Source organism: Octodon degus, unplaced genomic scaffold, assembly GCF_000260255.1.
Source record: "Octodon degus isolate 3935 unplaced genomic scaffold, OctDeg1.0 scaffold00016, whole genome shotgun sequence".
Taxonomy (NCBI): Eukaryota; Metazoa; Chordata; class Mammalia; order Rodentia; family Octodontidae; genus Octodon; species Octodon degus.
This window is the reverse complement of record NW_004524592.1, coordinates 8,711,126-8,725,999: the sequence shown is the minus strand read 5'-3', so window position 1 is coordinate 8,725,999 and position 14,874 is coordinate 8,711,126. Positions and strand designations below refer to the sequence as shown.

The 14,874-nt window shown below is 36.9% G+C and overlaps 1 protein-coding gene across 1 annotated transcript in view; it reads left to right on the top strand.

The window, feature by feature from the left end:
* The window catches only part of Pikfyve (phosphoinositide kinase, FYVE-type zinc finger containing), a 122,143-nt gene that overhangs the window by 56,367 nt on the left and 50,902 nt on the right, over nt 1–14,874 (top strand). Inside the window, exons 18-24 of the mRNA XM_004626718.2 lie at nt 2,989–3,129; nt 3,711–3,837; nt 4,078–5,234; nt 6,975–7,075; nt 11,142–11,213; nt 12,020–12,191; nt 14,214–14,392. Coding sequence (XP_004626775.1) covers nt 2,989–3,129; nt 3,711–3,837; nt 4,078–5,234; nt 6,975–7,075; nt 11,142–11,213; nt 12,020–12,191; nt 14,214–14,392 — 1,949 coding nt within the window. The remainder of the gene's footprint in view (nt 1–2,988; nt 3,130–3,710; nt 3,838–4,077; nt 5,235–6,974; nt 7,076–11,141; nt 11,214–12,019; nt 12,192–14,213; nt 14,393–14,874) is intronic.

The window sequence follows — 14,874 nt, the reverse complement described above, 5'->3', positions numbered from 1 at the left end:
GGGAAGTTTCTAGCAATGTAAATATATTATAGGAAAAATGTATACCCAGTTACAGAAATACTTGGGAAAAGCTTACTTGAAAATTCAAATCAATTACATTTTCCCAATCACTATTTCTCTGAATTCGTAGACCAGTAAGCAAAACTAAGCTCTGGACAAAGGCATAGTACATTTTGAAATTATGCTCTGATCTTAAACTTGTTACATGGGGCTCACTCTTCATGGGAGCTAGCTAATGTTATCAGTAAAAACTGGAGACTTTGGCTAGATTTAGTTCTAGTTTTCATTACTGTGACCTTTCAGTGGAGACCTTCAAGAAACCAGAGGAAATAATACTGTTATGGAATGTAAGGAACTTGATATTGGGTTCTTTGGTGCTGGACATTAGGTGCAGGGCCGCCTGCACACGTGGTCATCATGCACTGAGCCGTACCATTGAGCTCTACTTCCAGCCTCTGTGCTGAGGATTTTCTGGTCTCACAGATTTCAGCAGAATCCTTTAACAGAATTAGATCATAACTGTACTGATGGTAGGCTGCATCCTGGTTGTACAGATGTTAAATGAAGTAGGTGATTGAAATCTATAGATGTTGTATTATTATTTAAATTTACCTTGAAGTCTTTTCATGTTAGAGAAGTGTGCTGTGGACATATACATAGTTAAGAAATATGATTCAACTTAGATAACGTGAAGCAAATTTTCATTGGTGCTTTTAAACATAATTTTATAGTGCTTTTAACTCCTGCTCTAGTAAACTTTGAATTGAAAAAAGAATTAAAAGTTTCAGCCAAGGTTTTTCTTTTTTTCCTTTTCCTTTTTCCATTCTTCCCTACTCCCTTCTTTCTGTGTTTCTCCTTCCCCCTTATTTTTGTCTCCATCTTCCCCTCTCCTCTCCTTTTCTTCTTATCTACCCAGGGTAGAATTACTTCAGATAAGAAACTGAAAGGTAGCTAGGGAGAAAGAAGAGAATGAGGAACAGAAGAGCAAGGAGAAAATTAGGTTGTGACTTTAGACCTCCTAAGGCAGGGCCAGGAGCTCTGTGGGTCTGCTGAGCTCTACTCTATGCTCATAGCCTCCCCTGCCCCCACAATACTCTTTCTTGACTGAGCTTGGGCCAGGACATCATTTTAATACAGTGTTTCACACGTAGTCATAGTAGTTAATTAGAACTAGAAGAGAGAAGAAATTTATTTGGCATCCATATACTACAGGCAGAAACTTAAAATTTTAATTATACTTTATTGTATCTATACAAATAAAAACATTTTCAATGCTGTTAAATTGTGACTGAGTCAGCAGAGTAGAACATTAGTACATTTCAAGGGGAAAATTCCATTTTGCTAATAATAGGAGAATTTGAAATTGTAAAGTTTGTCCAAGAAAGCAGGCAAAGACTAGAAAAAGAATACTTTATAGCTGGTCACCTTCATTGTAGGAATAAGCTCATGCATTGCTAATGGCTGACATTAATATAGTCTTGCTCAGAAAACACTGTTGGTGAAAGGAAAAGACAGTACAAGAGAAATTGTTCTTTTTAAAACTTTGTTCTTTTGAAACTGTCTAGCTCTATAACTGCTTCATGGTTTTGTGATTACTTTCTTGACTCCCATAAACATGAGAGCGTAACTGAACATACAGGATGCCTGACTGTACCATTATACAAACCTTTATAGCCTGATGGCCATTAATCTACCTGTGTAACTGATGACCTCACCTGCTAGCTAATCAGAAGAACTTCCAGGCTGTTCTCTCTTGCCTTTGTACCTCCTGCTTGTGCATCATGTAAAAGCCCTAGACCACCAGAGATCGGAGTCTGATATTCTGGGAATGATCCCAATCTGTGCCCCTCATGTAAATAAATCTGCCTCCAAATCCTGGGTGTCTTGTTGGTGTTTCTGCTTGCTGTTGCATTGGTATATGGAGCAGTAGTGACAAATATGCACATTTTCAGTTGCCTCTCATCTGGAGCCTAACGGTTTTGTGAAATAGTTAACACATTGAATTCTTCTAGCTCTAGTTATTATGTGAAATATTCTTTTGATTTGAAGTTGCTTAGTGATGAAGTTGCATTAAGCATTATGTAATAGATCAGCTATTTGAGGTAGAATATGATTTGATAGGAATTTGGAACTAAGAAGTAGCTGAAGTTGAAAAGCTATTTATTTATTTATTTATTTTGGTACTGGGAATTGAACTCAAACCCTCACGCTTGCCATACAGGCACTGTGGCACTGAGCTGTGTCCCTGGCTTGAAGAGCTAATGTTTTTAATATCTAGAAGAAGAGATACTCCTCAATTTCAAAAGGGGAAGGAGAAAATTCATAATTGTGTGAAAAACACTTAGAAATTGCTTTCATTTTGGGAGTTATGAAGTTAGATTTATAGGTCCTGAATTTGGTTTTTTAACATCTGAGAGCTAGCTAATTGGAAGTTTGGCTGTTTATTTATTTATTTATCTGTTTATTGAGACAGGGTCTTGTTGTGTAGTTCAGGCTGACCTGGATCACACAGTGACTGACCATCCTGCCTCAGCCTTCTAAGTATTGGCATTAGTTCAGTGGAAGTATGGCTTTATAATATAGACTATTTAAGAATTGAAATTGTTTCAAAGTAAAATTAGAGGATGGAATTACTCCTGAAATTCTTCAGAATAGTAGTTTAGAATGATGAATGAAGGCCAGATGTGGTGGTGTCTGTCTGTAATTCCAGTGCTTGTGAGGCTGGGGAAGGAAGATCACTCTGAGTTCAAGGCCAACCTGGAATACAAAGTGAGTCCAAGTCCAAGGCCAGCCTGAATTGCATGGTGAAACACTATCTCAGAAGGGGAAAAAGTGAATGAATGAAATTCTTGGTTGTATTTCACTTAATTTTGTGTCAGACTTCCTTGTGGATAAATCGTTTAGGTTGACATTTACATTAATAAGCTGTTGTGATATTTTAATATGTCCAAATCTTGAACTGTTATATTTCTGGTTTGTCTGACTTAGGAAAGGGAATTCCTGAAGAATTATGTTCAGCGAATAGTTGATGTTCGACCCACATTGGTTCTGGTTGAGAAAACAGTGTCTCGAATTGCCCAGGATATGTTACTGGAGCATGGAATTACCTTGGTCATTAATGTAAAGTCCGTGAGTGTTATTTTTTTGTTCCTTTAAAAATCATAGCTTTTAGATTCATAGTATATGCATAAGTGGTAGATATACAGGCATTTTAATGTCTCTGCTATGTTATATTTACAGCAGGGCAAGAAGGTATTGTAGCTATTTCATTATTAAGACTGGAGAATCTCAGACAGAAAGACAGTGTTGAGTGCTTATATCATGCTTACTGTAGTTGTCTGTAAGACCAAGGTGGACTAGACACTAGGTAATTAGCAGGTATTTGTTTGGTTCTTCATTTTGGGGGGGGGGATTTTTAAGGACAAAAAATGTTCTCTCCTTGAAAAGTCTACTTTCTATGGAATAAAGCCTACTTTTAGGACTTTTTCCCCCACCAGATTTGATAATACGTGATGCTCAAATGCCTTTTGGTAATGTTAGTATGACTATGGCTTTATTTTTGTGGTCACATATTGATTACTTAACTGTTGACTCATTTAAAATATTTTGAAATTTATCATATAATTATTAAAACTAAAATCATTTTATTTTGTTTTCAAGGTTAAATTTAGTGAGATTTTTATTTTGTAATATATTTTCCTTTGTTGTAGCAAGTTTTAGAACGAATCAGCCGCATGACCCAAGGCGACTTAGTGATGTCAATGGACCAGCTGCTCACAAAGCCACACCTGGGCACTTGTCACAAGTTTTATATGCAGATATTTCAGCTGCCTAATGGTGAGTACTCTTTAGCATGGATTCATTTGCACTTGGGGAATCTCAGGAAATGAATTAATGCCTTAATGTTTATTTAGTAGAAAATATCTCTTGGTGATTAAGGGAGAATAGCAACTATAGTCTTACTCTCTTAATTTTATTTTATTTTATTTTTTTTTTGTAAATACTAAGGCAGTGTATTAATTGTGTATGGACTTCTGAATTGTTACCTAAGCCTTCTTTACTTTTGTTTATTTGTAGAACAAACCAAAACGCTGATGTTTTTTGAAGGTTGTCCCCAGCACCTTGGCTGTACCATCAGGCTTAGAGGAGGCTCTGATTATGAGCTGGCTCGAGTTAAGGAGATCCTGATCTTTATGACCTGTGTAGCTTACCACTCTCAGTTGGAAATCTCCTTCCTCATGGATGAATTTGCTATGCCACCCATGTTAGTGCAGAGTCCTTCATTCCATTCTCTGATTGAGGGACGGGGCGATGAAGGGACTGTACAAGAGCAGTCCAGTGGAAGCTCACTTCCCTGGGACCCGGACTGTCCTGCAGAGGTGCTGCCTTCTGAAGAGAGCACATTGCTGGAATCACGGATTGTGTTTGAGAAGAGTGAGCAGGAATGTAAAAGTATTCCACAGACTGTTGCCTCCTCAAAGCATCAAGAGTACACTGCAACAGCTTGCCCGGCCGGTATTCCCTGTGCTCTCTTCCAGTCAGTTCCAGAGGCATTGTTACCGCTCCATGTGGATCAACAAGATTCAATAGGCAGTGAGCAGCTAGAGCCTTTAAAGCAAACAGAAGAGCAACAGATTCCTAAAAGTCAAATGAGAGCCTTTAGAGACCCGCTACAGGATGACACTGGATTATATGTGACTGAGGAAGTCACTACCTCTGAAGATAAGCGAAAGACTTACTCTTTGGCTTTTAAACAGGAATTAAAAGATGTGATCCTCTGCATCTCTCCAATAATCACATTCCGGGAACCTTTCCTCTTAACTGAAAATGGGATGAGGTGCTCTACGCGAGACTATTTTCCAGAGCAGATCTACTGGTCTCCTCTCCTTAATAAAGAGTTCAGAGAAATGGAGAGCAGGAGGAAGAAGCAGCTGCTTAAGGATCTCTCTGGACTTCAGGGTATGAATGGAAGTATTCAGGCCAAGTCTATTGAAGTCCTACCCTCACATGAGCTAGTTAGCACTAGGATTGCCGAGCCTCTGGGGGACAGCCAGAGCTTGGGCAGAATGCTGGCGGATTATAGAGCCCGAGGAGGAAGAATTCAGTCCAGATATTCAGATCCATTTGCTCACTCAAAGGATCCATTGAATACTGCAAGTGGCAAAGCAGGAAGCAGAACGGATGCTGATGAAGAGAGAGGGTTGATTCCCAGCGATGGAGCATGGTCCACGAAGGTAAGCCTAGAAAACCACTCTCATTTTCCTTGTGAAGTGAGAATGTCTGAAAATCTCTGTTAATGTGGTAAAAAAGAAAAAAAATCAGTATGCGAAGTTGCACAAATATTTATTAGATATTCCTTCTTCTGAGCCATTTTTTGCTCTTGAGTCTCCTGGCTTATATATTTGACTGCTTCAGATAGGGCTGTAAAGTAGTGACACTGGGTTTTGGGGTGTAAGATGAGCTCACAGTGAGGTAGAAGGAGCCCTGCTATAAGAGGACATGATTGTTGAAGTTTCCATTGGTATCATGTAGATGTTTGGATGAGTTTCAATGTATCCTTGATACTTTTGAAGGCAGTGACAGGAAGTGAGAGATGGCAGCATCTTTTTGTAGGCCATGTGTGTGGTTTTAAAAAGTTAGATTTACGTATTAAATTTTTAAACAAAAGAAAAACACTACAGACATTGTGTAACTATGGCAGTGGTCTTGTTAGGAATAAGGGTACTTTGCTGGGTGTAGAGGCTCACGCCTGAAGATTTATTTACATTATTGATAATGTATTAATAAAACTAATGGAGAAATTTCCCCATAGATGGGAAAATATTATTTAAAAGCAAAAAGATAGTTTCATTGGTACCCTAAGAAATATTATTTTTGCATTTGTAAGACTGGCAAGAGTTGTGGTTAATGAGGGTGTGCAAAAATGTCTTTCCTAAATTTTATATACATTTGTAGAAATTTATAGAAAATGATAGGGAAATCTCTCAGTTTCTACATATATTTTCATGCCTTTGAGAACTACTTGAATGCATTCCTTGAGAATTAAGACAATTAAACATGTTTGTACAAGGTGTTTACATTTTATAGGAACACCTGCATGAAGATGCGTTGTGTCTAGTTGTTTGCTATAGAAAAGATGAGTTGGATCTCATTTCATGACTGATGCAAAGGTCAGGATGTATTTTAAATGTTAAAAATAGGATATGTATTAATACATGCACTGTCATTCCATTTTTACAAATCCAGAGTTAACAGAGTATACTTATCTTTTTTGGTAGTAGGAATTGAACTCATGCTTTCCAGGCAGGTGCTTCACCACTGAGCTAAATCCCTGACCCGAGTATACTTATGTGGATGCTATTATGTGAGAGCTAGCAAAAAGAAAATAATATTTGTTGATCATACAAACTAGTCATATTGGGAGGTGGTGTGGCATCAGAGAGGCTTCTTATGTTTCATAAACTTCATGTACTAATGTATGGATTTTAACTGAGATCTGGTGTTACCTAGTGATCAAACTTAGGTGGAAAGCAAAGCTAAATACATATCTTAGAATTTTGATTTCAGATTGATGTTGTATGCAGCTATTGTATCATACTGTTTCATGAGGATAATTTAGTTGTTTTTCTTCCAAAATAATTTAAGACAATTTTTTAAAAAAGTGAACAATATTTAATGTAAGAAAACGAGCTATTAAGGATTGAACCTAGGACCTCAGATATGCTAGGCAACACTCAACACTATACCACTGAACTAGGACCATTTTTTTTTACATTTAACTTTGACATTTGAGAGTTTTTTTTCTTTGAAAACTAACTTCCTTTTTTTATGTTTAGTTTGTTGTAGTCTTAATCTTCACCAGAAGTCCTGCCTGTGATGGTAGGAGGCTGTACCAATAGAGTGAAACATGTTAGAAGCATGCAGTGGATTTGTATGTTGGCAGTCTAGGTATTCATGTGTCCCTTCTCCTTCAGGTGGACTGTCTGAATCCTGCCAACCACCAGAGGCTGTGTGTGCTCTTCAGCAGCTCTTCCACCCAGTCCAGCAATGCTCCCAGTGCCTGTGTCAGTCCTTGGTAGGATTTTTCTTTCTCTACACTATTGTACTTGTGAACCGATTTCTAGTAAATTTAAATAAAAAAGAAAATGCAGCCATTAGAATCTGTTTTTAAAAACAGGGCATACTGCTGGACAAATATGAATTGATAGAATTTTAGACTTAGAAAGTAAATAGGAAATTTAGAATTTAATGGTGAAAATGATAGGAGAGATAATAGGAATTTTTATTTGTAAAAATGATGTAGAAGGGCTCATGAGACACCCCTCACATACTCACAAATGGTTTGGGTGAGGCTAAGGGTGTAAAAGGAAAAAAACAACACAGGAAGGCAACCTGAAGAAGAAGCTCACATGATGAATTCCATGGCCAGAAGTGTTTAGACAAAGAACATTTGTCCTGGCACGACTGACAGCTCAGGTCTGGTGAACATACATCTTGAGAAAACATTGAACCTCTGAAGGAATTAGCTGAATACAGTGGTGGCAGCCAGACTCTTGCAGTCAATGCCCACCGAACCTAACACTCAAATGTGTTGACCGGTTACAATAGAATGGAGAATGTAGAAAAAGCTCCATGCCCATTCAACCATCTGGCTCTTGACAAAGGTGCCAAAAGCAGAATGCTGGATAAAAGATAGCCTCTTTAACAAATCCTGTGGAGAAAACTATTTCTTCAGGTGCAGAAGAATGAATCCAGATGCATATCTCTTCCTCTTTACTAAAATTAAAAAAAACATGGACTAAAGGTCTAGAAATAACATGAACACTGCATCTGGAAGATAAAATATGTAACTCTTGAAGACATTAATGCACAAGGACTTTTTTAAAAAATGTATTTAGGGCAGGGTGTACAGGGTCTGCAGGGTCTCACTACATAGATCAGACTCACAGTGATTCTTCTGTTTTCAGCTTCCCACGCACTGGGAAGAACAGGCATGCACCACCACAGCCCGGTTTCAATCGCAGGCTCAGCACGCCCTGGGGGTGGGGCTGGCACTGCACACCTGCTGCTGTGCTCTGCCTAAGCAGACGCTTTAATTTGCTGAGCTATCTGGCTGGCCCCACAAGGACTTTCTGAACAGAACCCCAGTAGCACAAGAAATAATAGTAAGAATCAATGAAAAGAATTATAACCAACAGAATAAAAGAAAACCTATAGAATGGGAATTTTTTCGTTTGGTCAGCTACTTCTTGAACAGAAAACTAGTACTTAGAAGAACAAAGAACTCAAAAAAATTAGATGCTTTGCAAAATAAAAGACCCAGGGGTGGGGAATAGAGTTCAGTGGCACAGTGCCTGCCTGACTAATATGAGGTCCTCCGATCTATTTCCAGTACCAACTCCCAAAACAAGACCCAATAAAAAATGGTCAATTGAAATGAATAGACACTTCTCACTAGAGGTTCAGATTACTAATAAGTGCATTTAAAAATGTTCTGTATCTTTTTTAGAGAATTATATATCAAAACAGCACTAGGATTCAGTCTTGCTCTAATAAAAATGATAATCATTAAGGACATATAAAACAAATGCTGGAAAGGTTAGGAGAAAAAGGAACCTTTTACATTGTTGGTTGGATATAAACTATAGCCACTAAACAATAAAAAATAAAAAAAAAAATAAACTATAGCCACTGTGGGAATCAATAGGGTGATTCCTCAAAAAAGCAAAAATATAAATTCCATTTGACTCAGCCACTATGCCTTTTCTGTTTTTTTCCTGAAAGAGTTAAAGTTTTCATGTTACAGTTATGCATACATATCCATGTTTATAGCAGCAAAATTCCCAATAGTTAATTTATGAAAATCCCTGTAGCGATAAAGAATAGATAAGGGAATGTACATGTACCAGTGGGGTATTCCTCAGCCATAAAGAAGAATACATTTAAGTCATTTGTAAAAATGATGAATTATAGGGCTGGTGAGACAGCTCAACAGACTAAGTGCCTGCTTAGATAAGTGCAGGGACCAGGGTTCAATCCCTGGCTCCATGTGCTGTGCCAGGCCTGCCCCTGGGTGTGCTGACCTGGCCACTGAGACCGGGCGTGGTGGTGCACACCTGTAATCCCAGTGCTGCGGAGGCCCTATTGAGTCTGAGCTGTGTAGTGAGACCCTGTACTAAATACAGAAAAAAAGGATTATAATGCTTAGCAAAATAAATCTTGATACAGAAGGCTAATATATCGCATATGTTCTCTTGTATGAGGAATACAAAATATAAATAAAGAGCCAAAATGAAAGAGATTATAAGAAATAGGGAGGTAGACTGAATAGGAAGAGGATCTGGAAAAAGGGTCAGGAGGAAGGGGAAATAAAAGCCATCAAGATATTTTATGAGTATGTACCATTTCCCAAGATTGTTACAACTGTGTATCACAGACATATGAAAATTGACATACAAAAGCTGGTTTATTGTGCCGGCCCTGGGGCATGCTGAGATAGCGATGGAGACTGAGTATGGTGGTGCGCGCCTGTAATCCCAGCGCTTGGGAGTCTGAAAATGGGAATCACTACGAGTCCGATCTTCGTAGTGAGACCCTGGAAACCTTGTACTAAATATATTTAAAAAAAAAATCTGGTTTATGAGTATTATGATTGTAGCACGTACAGTTTTGCTAGGTTTTCCTGATGACATCGTTTTTCTAAAAACAGCTTTTTACCTATGACATTCAATGCTGGGGATGGAACTGTTGCTCAGACTAAGCGTGTGCTCTACCACTGAGCTACATTCAGCCTTTTGCATTGTTAATGGACCTTACTTCAGAATTTAATTTGAACTACTTAACAGTTTAACCCAGCCTAACTTAGGCAGTGTGCTTGTTTATGTACTGACTGTCCTGAGCATTGCTCTGCCAGGTGTCATTTCAACCAGTCAATTCTTTATATATAGTAAATTTGATAAAGTTGTAATTTTTACATTTCCTTTTATATTAAAAAAATTAACAAAAGCATGTAATTTTTGGTTATTCTGTATTTAGATAATTGGACTAGTAAGTGGTTAATTTGATTGGTATACATTTAAATGCATTTTGTAGCGTTACAAATTACTACTCCAAATGATAGAAAAATCTTATGTTGCTTTCTATTATTATGTAGTACTTTTAGAAAGTATTATGGAGAGGCAGGGATGTATGTAACTTAGTGCGAGAGTGTGTGCTTAGTTCTTGATAGACCCGAGTTCAGTCTCCAGCATCATACAGACACACACAATTTAGAACATGATTACTCTTTTTTTAATTTAATTTAATTTAATTTAATTTAATTTAATTTATTTATTTATTTTTTTGATTACTCTTTTTATAGTGCTGTTTCTGTGACAGAGCACTTATTTCAGCAGTGAGATCAGGGATTCTTAGAAGTTACATAGCTCAGCAAATAAGTCTAGGGCTGGGGTAACCCATACAGATTTTCTTTGGGAATTTATGCACTCCTTAGGGCAAAGCTTGAGTAGATACACATTTCAAGATGTATGTAACCAAACTTTCTTATTTTGGGTTTTTTTTTTTTTTTTGGCTGGCTCAGGCTGTCTTAAGGGTGGGTAAGGCACATGGAGCTGAGAATTGAACTGCAGTCCCCTGCGCCTGACTGGGTTTGCTGAAGCAGGTGCTTAAACAACTGAGCTAACCCGCAAGCCCCTTGGGTATTTGTAAGTTAGATACAAAATTAGGAATTGGCTCATTAGCAAGAATAAAAATGACTTTTCTCTATACCATGTAGAGGTCTGGGCTAAACAGCAGGAAATAGGAGTCTTTTTATATCCTGATGGCCTTAAGGCATTCTGAGGGAACTTGTACTTATTCATAATGCAGATAAGCTGTACCCTGTTACTATTATAGTGTATCAGCCTCATCAAATAGTTCATAAGATGCTAATGGCCTGGAAGAGAAAGAGGTGCTACACAGTGTAGTTCATCTAAGCTTGGTTTACAAGATGATGCAGAACCGATTCTGAAATAAGTATTGTGTGCTTTAATGCTTCATGATAAGTGCATTTCATAACCAGAGTGTGTGAGCCCATGAAGGGATTTTTGCTGAGTGGTAATTCTTATATATAGTATGTTTTAAGTAGTGATCTCTTCTTTTAGGATTGTAACAATGGAATTTTATGGGAAGAATGATCTTACATTAGGAATATTTTTAGAAAGATACTGTTTCAGGTAAGAATTAATTTTCTTCATCTTCCATTACGATTTTGAAGTCTGGAGTTTCAACTTAATATGTAAACATCAGTTGTATGTCAGATATGGTTGTGTGGTTCTTACTTTTATATCAACTATCAGAATATACTTTACAAAGAAGTAATCTATTTCATGCTCAATTTGAGATGTTTAATCTGGTACATTCTTCATAAATTTGCCCACCTCCTTACTTGTCATTTCTAAGACTATTTCATATTGTCTGTTTTTATGATTTAAATCAGCTAGACCTCAGTTTAAATCTTAGTGCTGTCACTCACAAAGCAAAGAACAAGTAATTTAATCTTTATCACTTTCCTTAATAGGAAATGGCAATTTCTAAAAAGGATTTAGTAAGTAACATGACATGTTTTAAAATTTGTTAATAGAAGGCACTTAACAGTTGGACATGATCATCATGCTGTAGCTGGAGACATGATGTTCTTGTGTAGCTCAGAACAGCAGCAGAAGATCCGGTATAGACTGCCCACCAGTCATCATTGTACTTCTTTGACAGTCGTTCTGAGTAGCCCAGTGTTATCTTAGTTCATGAACTCAGTTCTCTTCACAATTCTGATTACAAACAAAATGGATGAGAACTAAATCAAATTTTCCCATAATGTCAGTGTTAAACATAATGATTAAATTTGATTTGGTTCTCATTCAATTTGGCTTATGATCAGAATTATGGAAAGAATCAAATTCATGCACCAAGGTACCACTGTGTTCATTCTTCATGCTTCTGTGCTTCATACTTAATGTGAGAAGAGCTCTCTTGTTTGTCAAAGGCCTTCTTATCAGTGTCCTAGCATGTTCTGCGATACCCCCATGGTGCATCACATTCGTCGCTTTGTCCATGGCCAAGGCTGTGTGCAGATCATTCTGAAGGAGTTGGATTCTCCAGTACCTGGATATCAACACACTATCCTCACATATTCCTGGTGCAGAATCTGCAAACAGGTAAATTATATCCTGTAACAGGGCATAATATTGCAAATAAAATTTATTTATTTATTTATATAGCTCCTTTTAGGGGCTAGGTAGCCTGTATTATTTTGGAATTTGTTATTTATGATTGTATTTTTATTTACCTTCCTGGATTGTATGTCCAGTGTAATATTTAATTTTTTTCTAATTTCACTTGAGGACCATATCAGCCATGAAAAACAGTAAGACCCTTGTCCATTATAATATGCTGATATTGAGACAGTACTTAATTATATTTCTTTATTCATTTAGCAAATACCTAATTTATTTAGCTGTATATGCTAGGTAACTGTGCTAGGCTCTAGGAATGAAAACAGAAGAAGACTGGCTTCTGCCCTCTAGGGGAGGGAGACATACACACCAAGCAATAATTACTGTGTATTAGGGTATTTGCATAATAGATTTGAGACTGTATCAAGATTTTTTTCTGAAGAGATATAATAGAAGACAATTTTTACTGGTTTTTATGTACATATTTTTTTTTTTTTGCGGAACCGGGGATTGAACTCAGGCCCTTACGCTTGCCAGGGAAGCTCTTATTCCACTGAGCCATCTCCCTGGCCCTTCATGTACATTTTTGAGAAAAAAAAGGCATATATTTTTTCTATATGCCTTTCTTTGATTACTTTAGAACAATGTGCCAGTACTATATTTTTAATAGGTACTTTATCCACATTGCAATATGTACCAAGTTCATTGTCTTGGCATTTTTATTGTGCTTTTCAAAGGCATGTATGAGAATTACAGATGGGATCATATTATGATTTGTATTAACATTAGTAGTTGAGAATGGCAAAGGCAAAGTTAGGTCCTCCTGAAGTCCCAAACATACCAACCTGAAGTCATTTCTAACCATCATCAGTGTTTCATTCTTATTTTTTATAGGCCTTTAGTTTCCCTTAAACAGCTAGTAGCATTTGTTGTAAACTTTGTAGATTGATCTTTATGGCTTACATGGTTTTGTGTATGCACCTTAGTTTTAAAACAAAACCTGCTTTGAGGAATACTAGAAAGGAAAAGATTTTCTTACAAAAGAACTTCTTTTGAAAGAAAAGTTACAGTTGTATGATGAAACAGATGCCTTATACTTAATGTTACATTTCTATAAAACATGGTATAATAATAGAAAAATTGGATAAAAGGCAGAATAAAACAATACATTGGCCAGTAAATGTACATATTTATTAGTAGTCAAAATATGAACGGAATTAAATGTTACTAATGTCTTAAAATACATTTTTAAGCATATTTCATGTTTTCAGGATTGTTAAGAAAGTGGAGAAATTGACATTCTTAAGTACTGTTGATGGAGTTCGTATAGAAATGCTCGAGCATACCTGTTTAGAAGACGGTGTGTTAGTATTCGAGACCATATATATGTTCATGCTATTTGATTAGCCAATTTCAGCTTTTATTCATTTACTCTAAGAAAATAATTATGGCTGTTTTCTAAGTATAAGTATATAAGGATGTTCATCAGCACATCATCCACATAAGGAAAAATTTATATTTTCTTAAGGAGACATCAGTAAGAAGTTGGTAAATATATGGCCACATAGAGGATGTCCAGCAGCCATTTTTTTTGGTGGAACAGGGATTATTAAACTAAGGCCCTTGTGCTTGCCAGGGACCAGCAGCCATTTAAAAAGCTGTGAAGAATATTTTGTGTGGGAAAATGTTCATGATATATTTGATATGTAAAGAATAAAAGTTTACAAAGCTAACTAGAAAATAATTTTGTTTACAAATGACTTTGTGTGTGTGCATGCATGCATGTGCCACATGTGTATTTCTAAATAGAAAGTAAATATTTGCAGGTATTTTGATGTGAGTGGTAGAATTTAGTAATATTGCTCTCCCTCACTACCCCCAGCACCACGTACCTTGGGCCTTTTTGCTTTTTTTTTTTTTTTTGTTTACTGCCATCAGTTTGAGTTTGGATTAGAAAATGCGTTAAAAATGGTATGTGATCAGATAAATTTTGTTGAATTCCAGGTAACACCTGTTGTTGCTCTTTCCAATGAATCCTGGTCTATGTCATTTGCAAAATATCTCGAACTGAGGTTTTATGGGCATCAGTACACACGGAGGGCCAATGCCGAGCCATGTGGTCACTCCATCCACCATGATTATCACCAGTATTTCTCCTATAACCAGATGGTGGCCTCTTTCAGGTAAGGCACGCAAAGGATGCTGTTCTTTGAAGCTTTGTAATGTGTTTACTGTGTCTAGATGAAATTAACTTGTGAGCTCTTGTCAGTCTTATATTACTCCTACAAATGTGCATGTGCAAGGGCAAAATCTGCTAAGAGCTTGTAGTGTTTCTTACTCTCTACTCTGAGAAACAGTTATTACTGTTGTCCTCGTTTAGATATTTTATAGACTTTCTAAGTAAGGGTGATACTGTGAGTTTACTTAGAGAGCTTGCTAGTGGTAGAGTCACAGTTTGAATGCTGGTTGAGCTTCTGTTCTTAGCTTAAGTCTTAATCATTTTGACATCTTAAAACCTGTCAGAATTTTTGCCAAGGCATTAATTGCCATAAAAATAATTAGGGTCTTCTGATAAAACTAAAATTACAAGTTCAAAAAATAGTTGCCATTCTGATATCGAATAAATAATTTGAGAATGCTCCAGGCTCCTTCTTTAGAACATGGG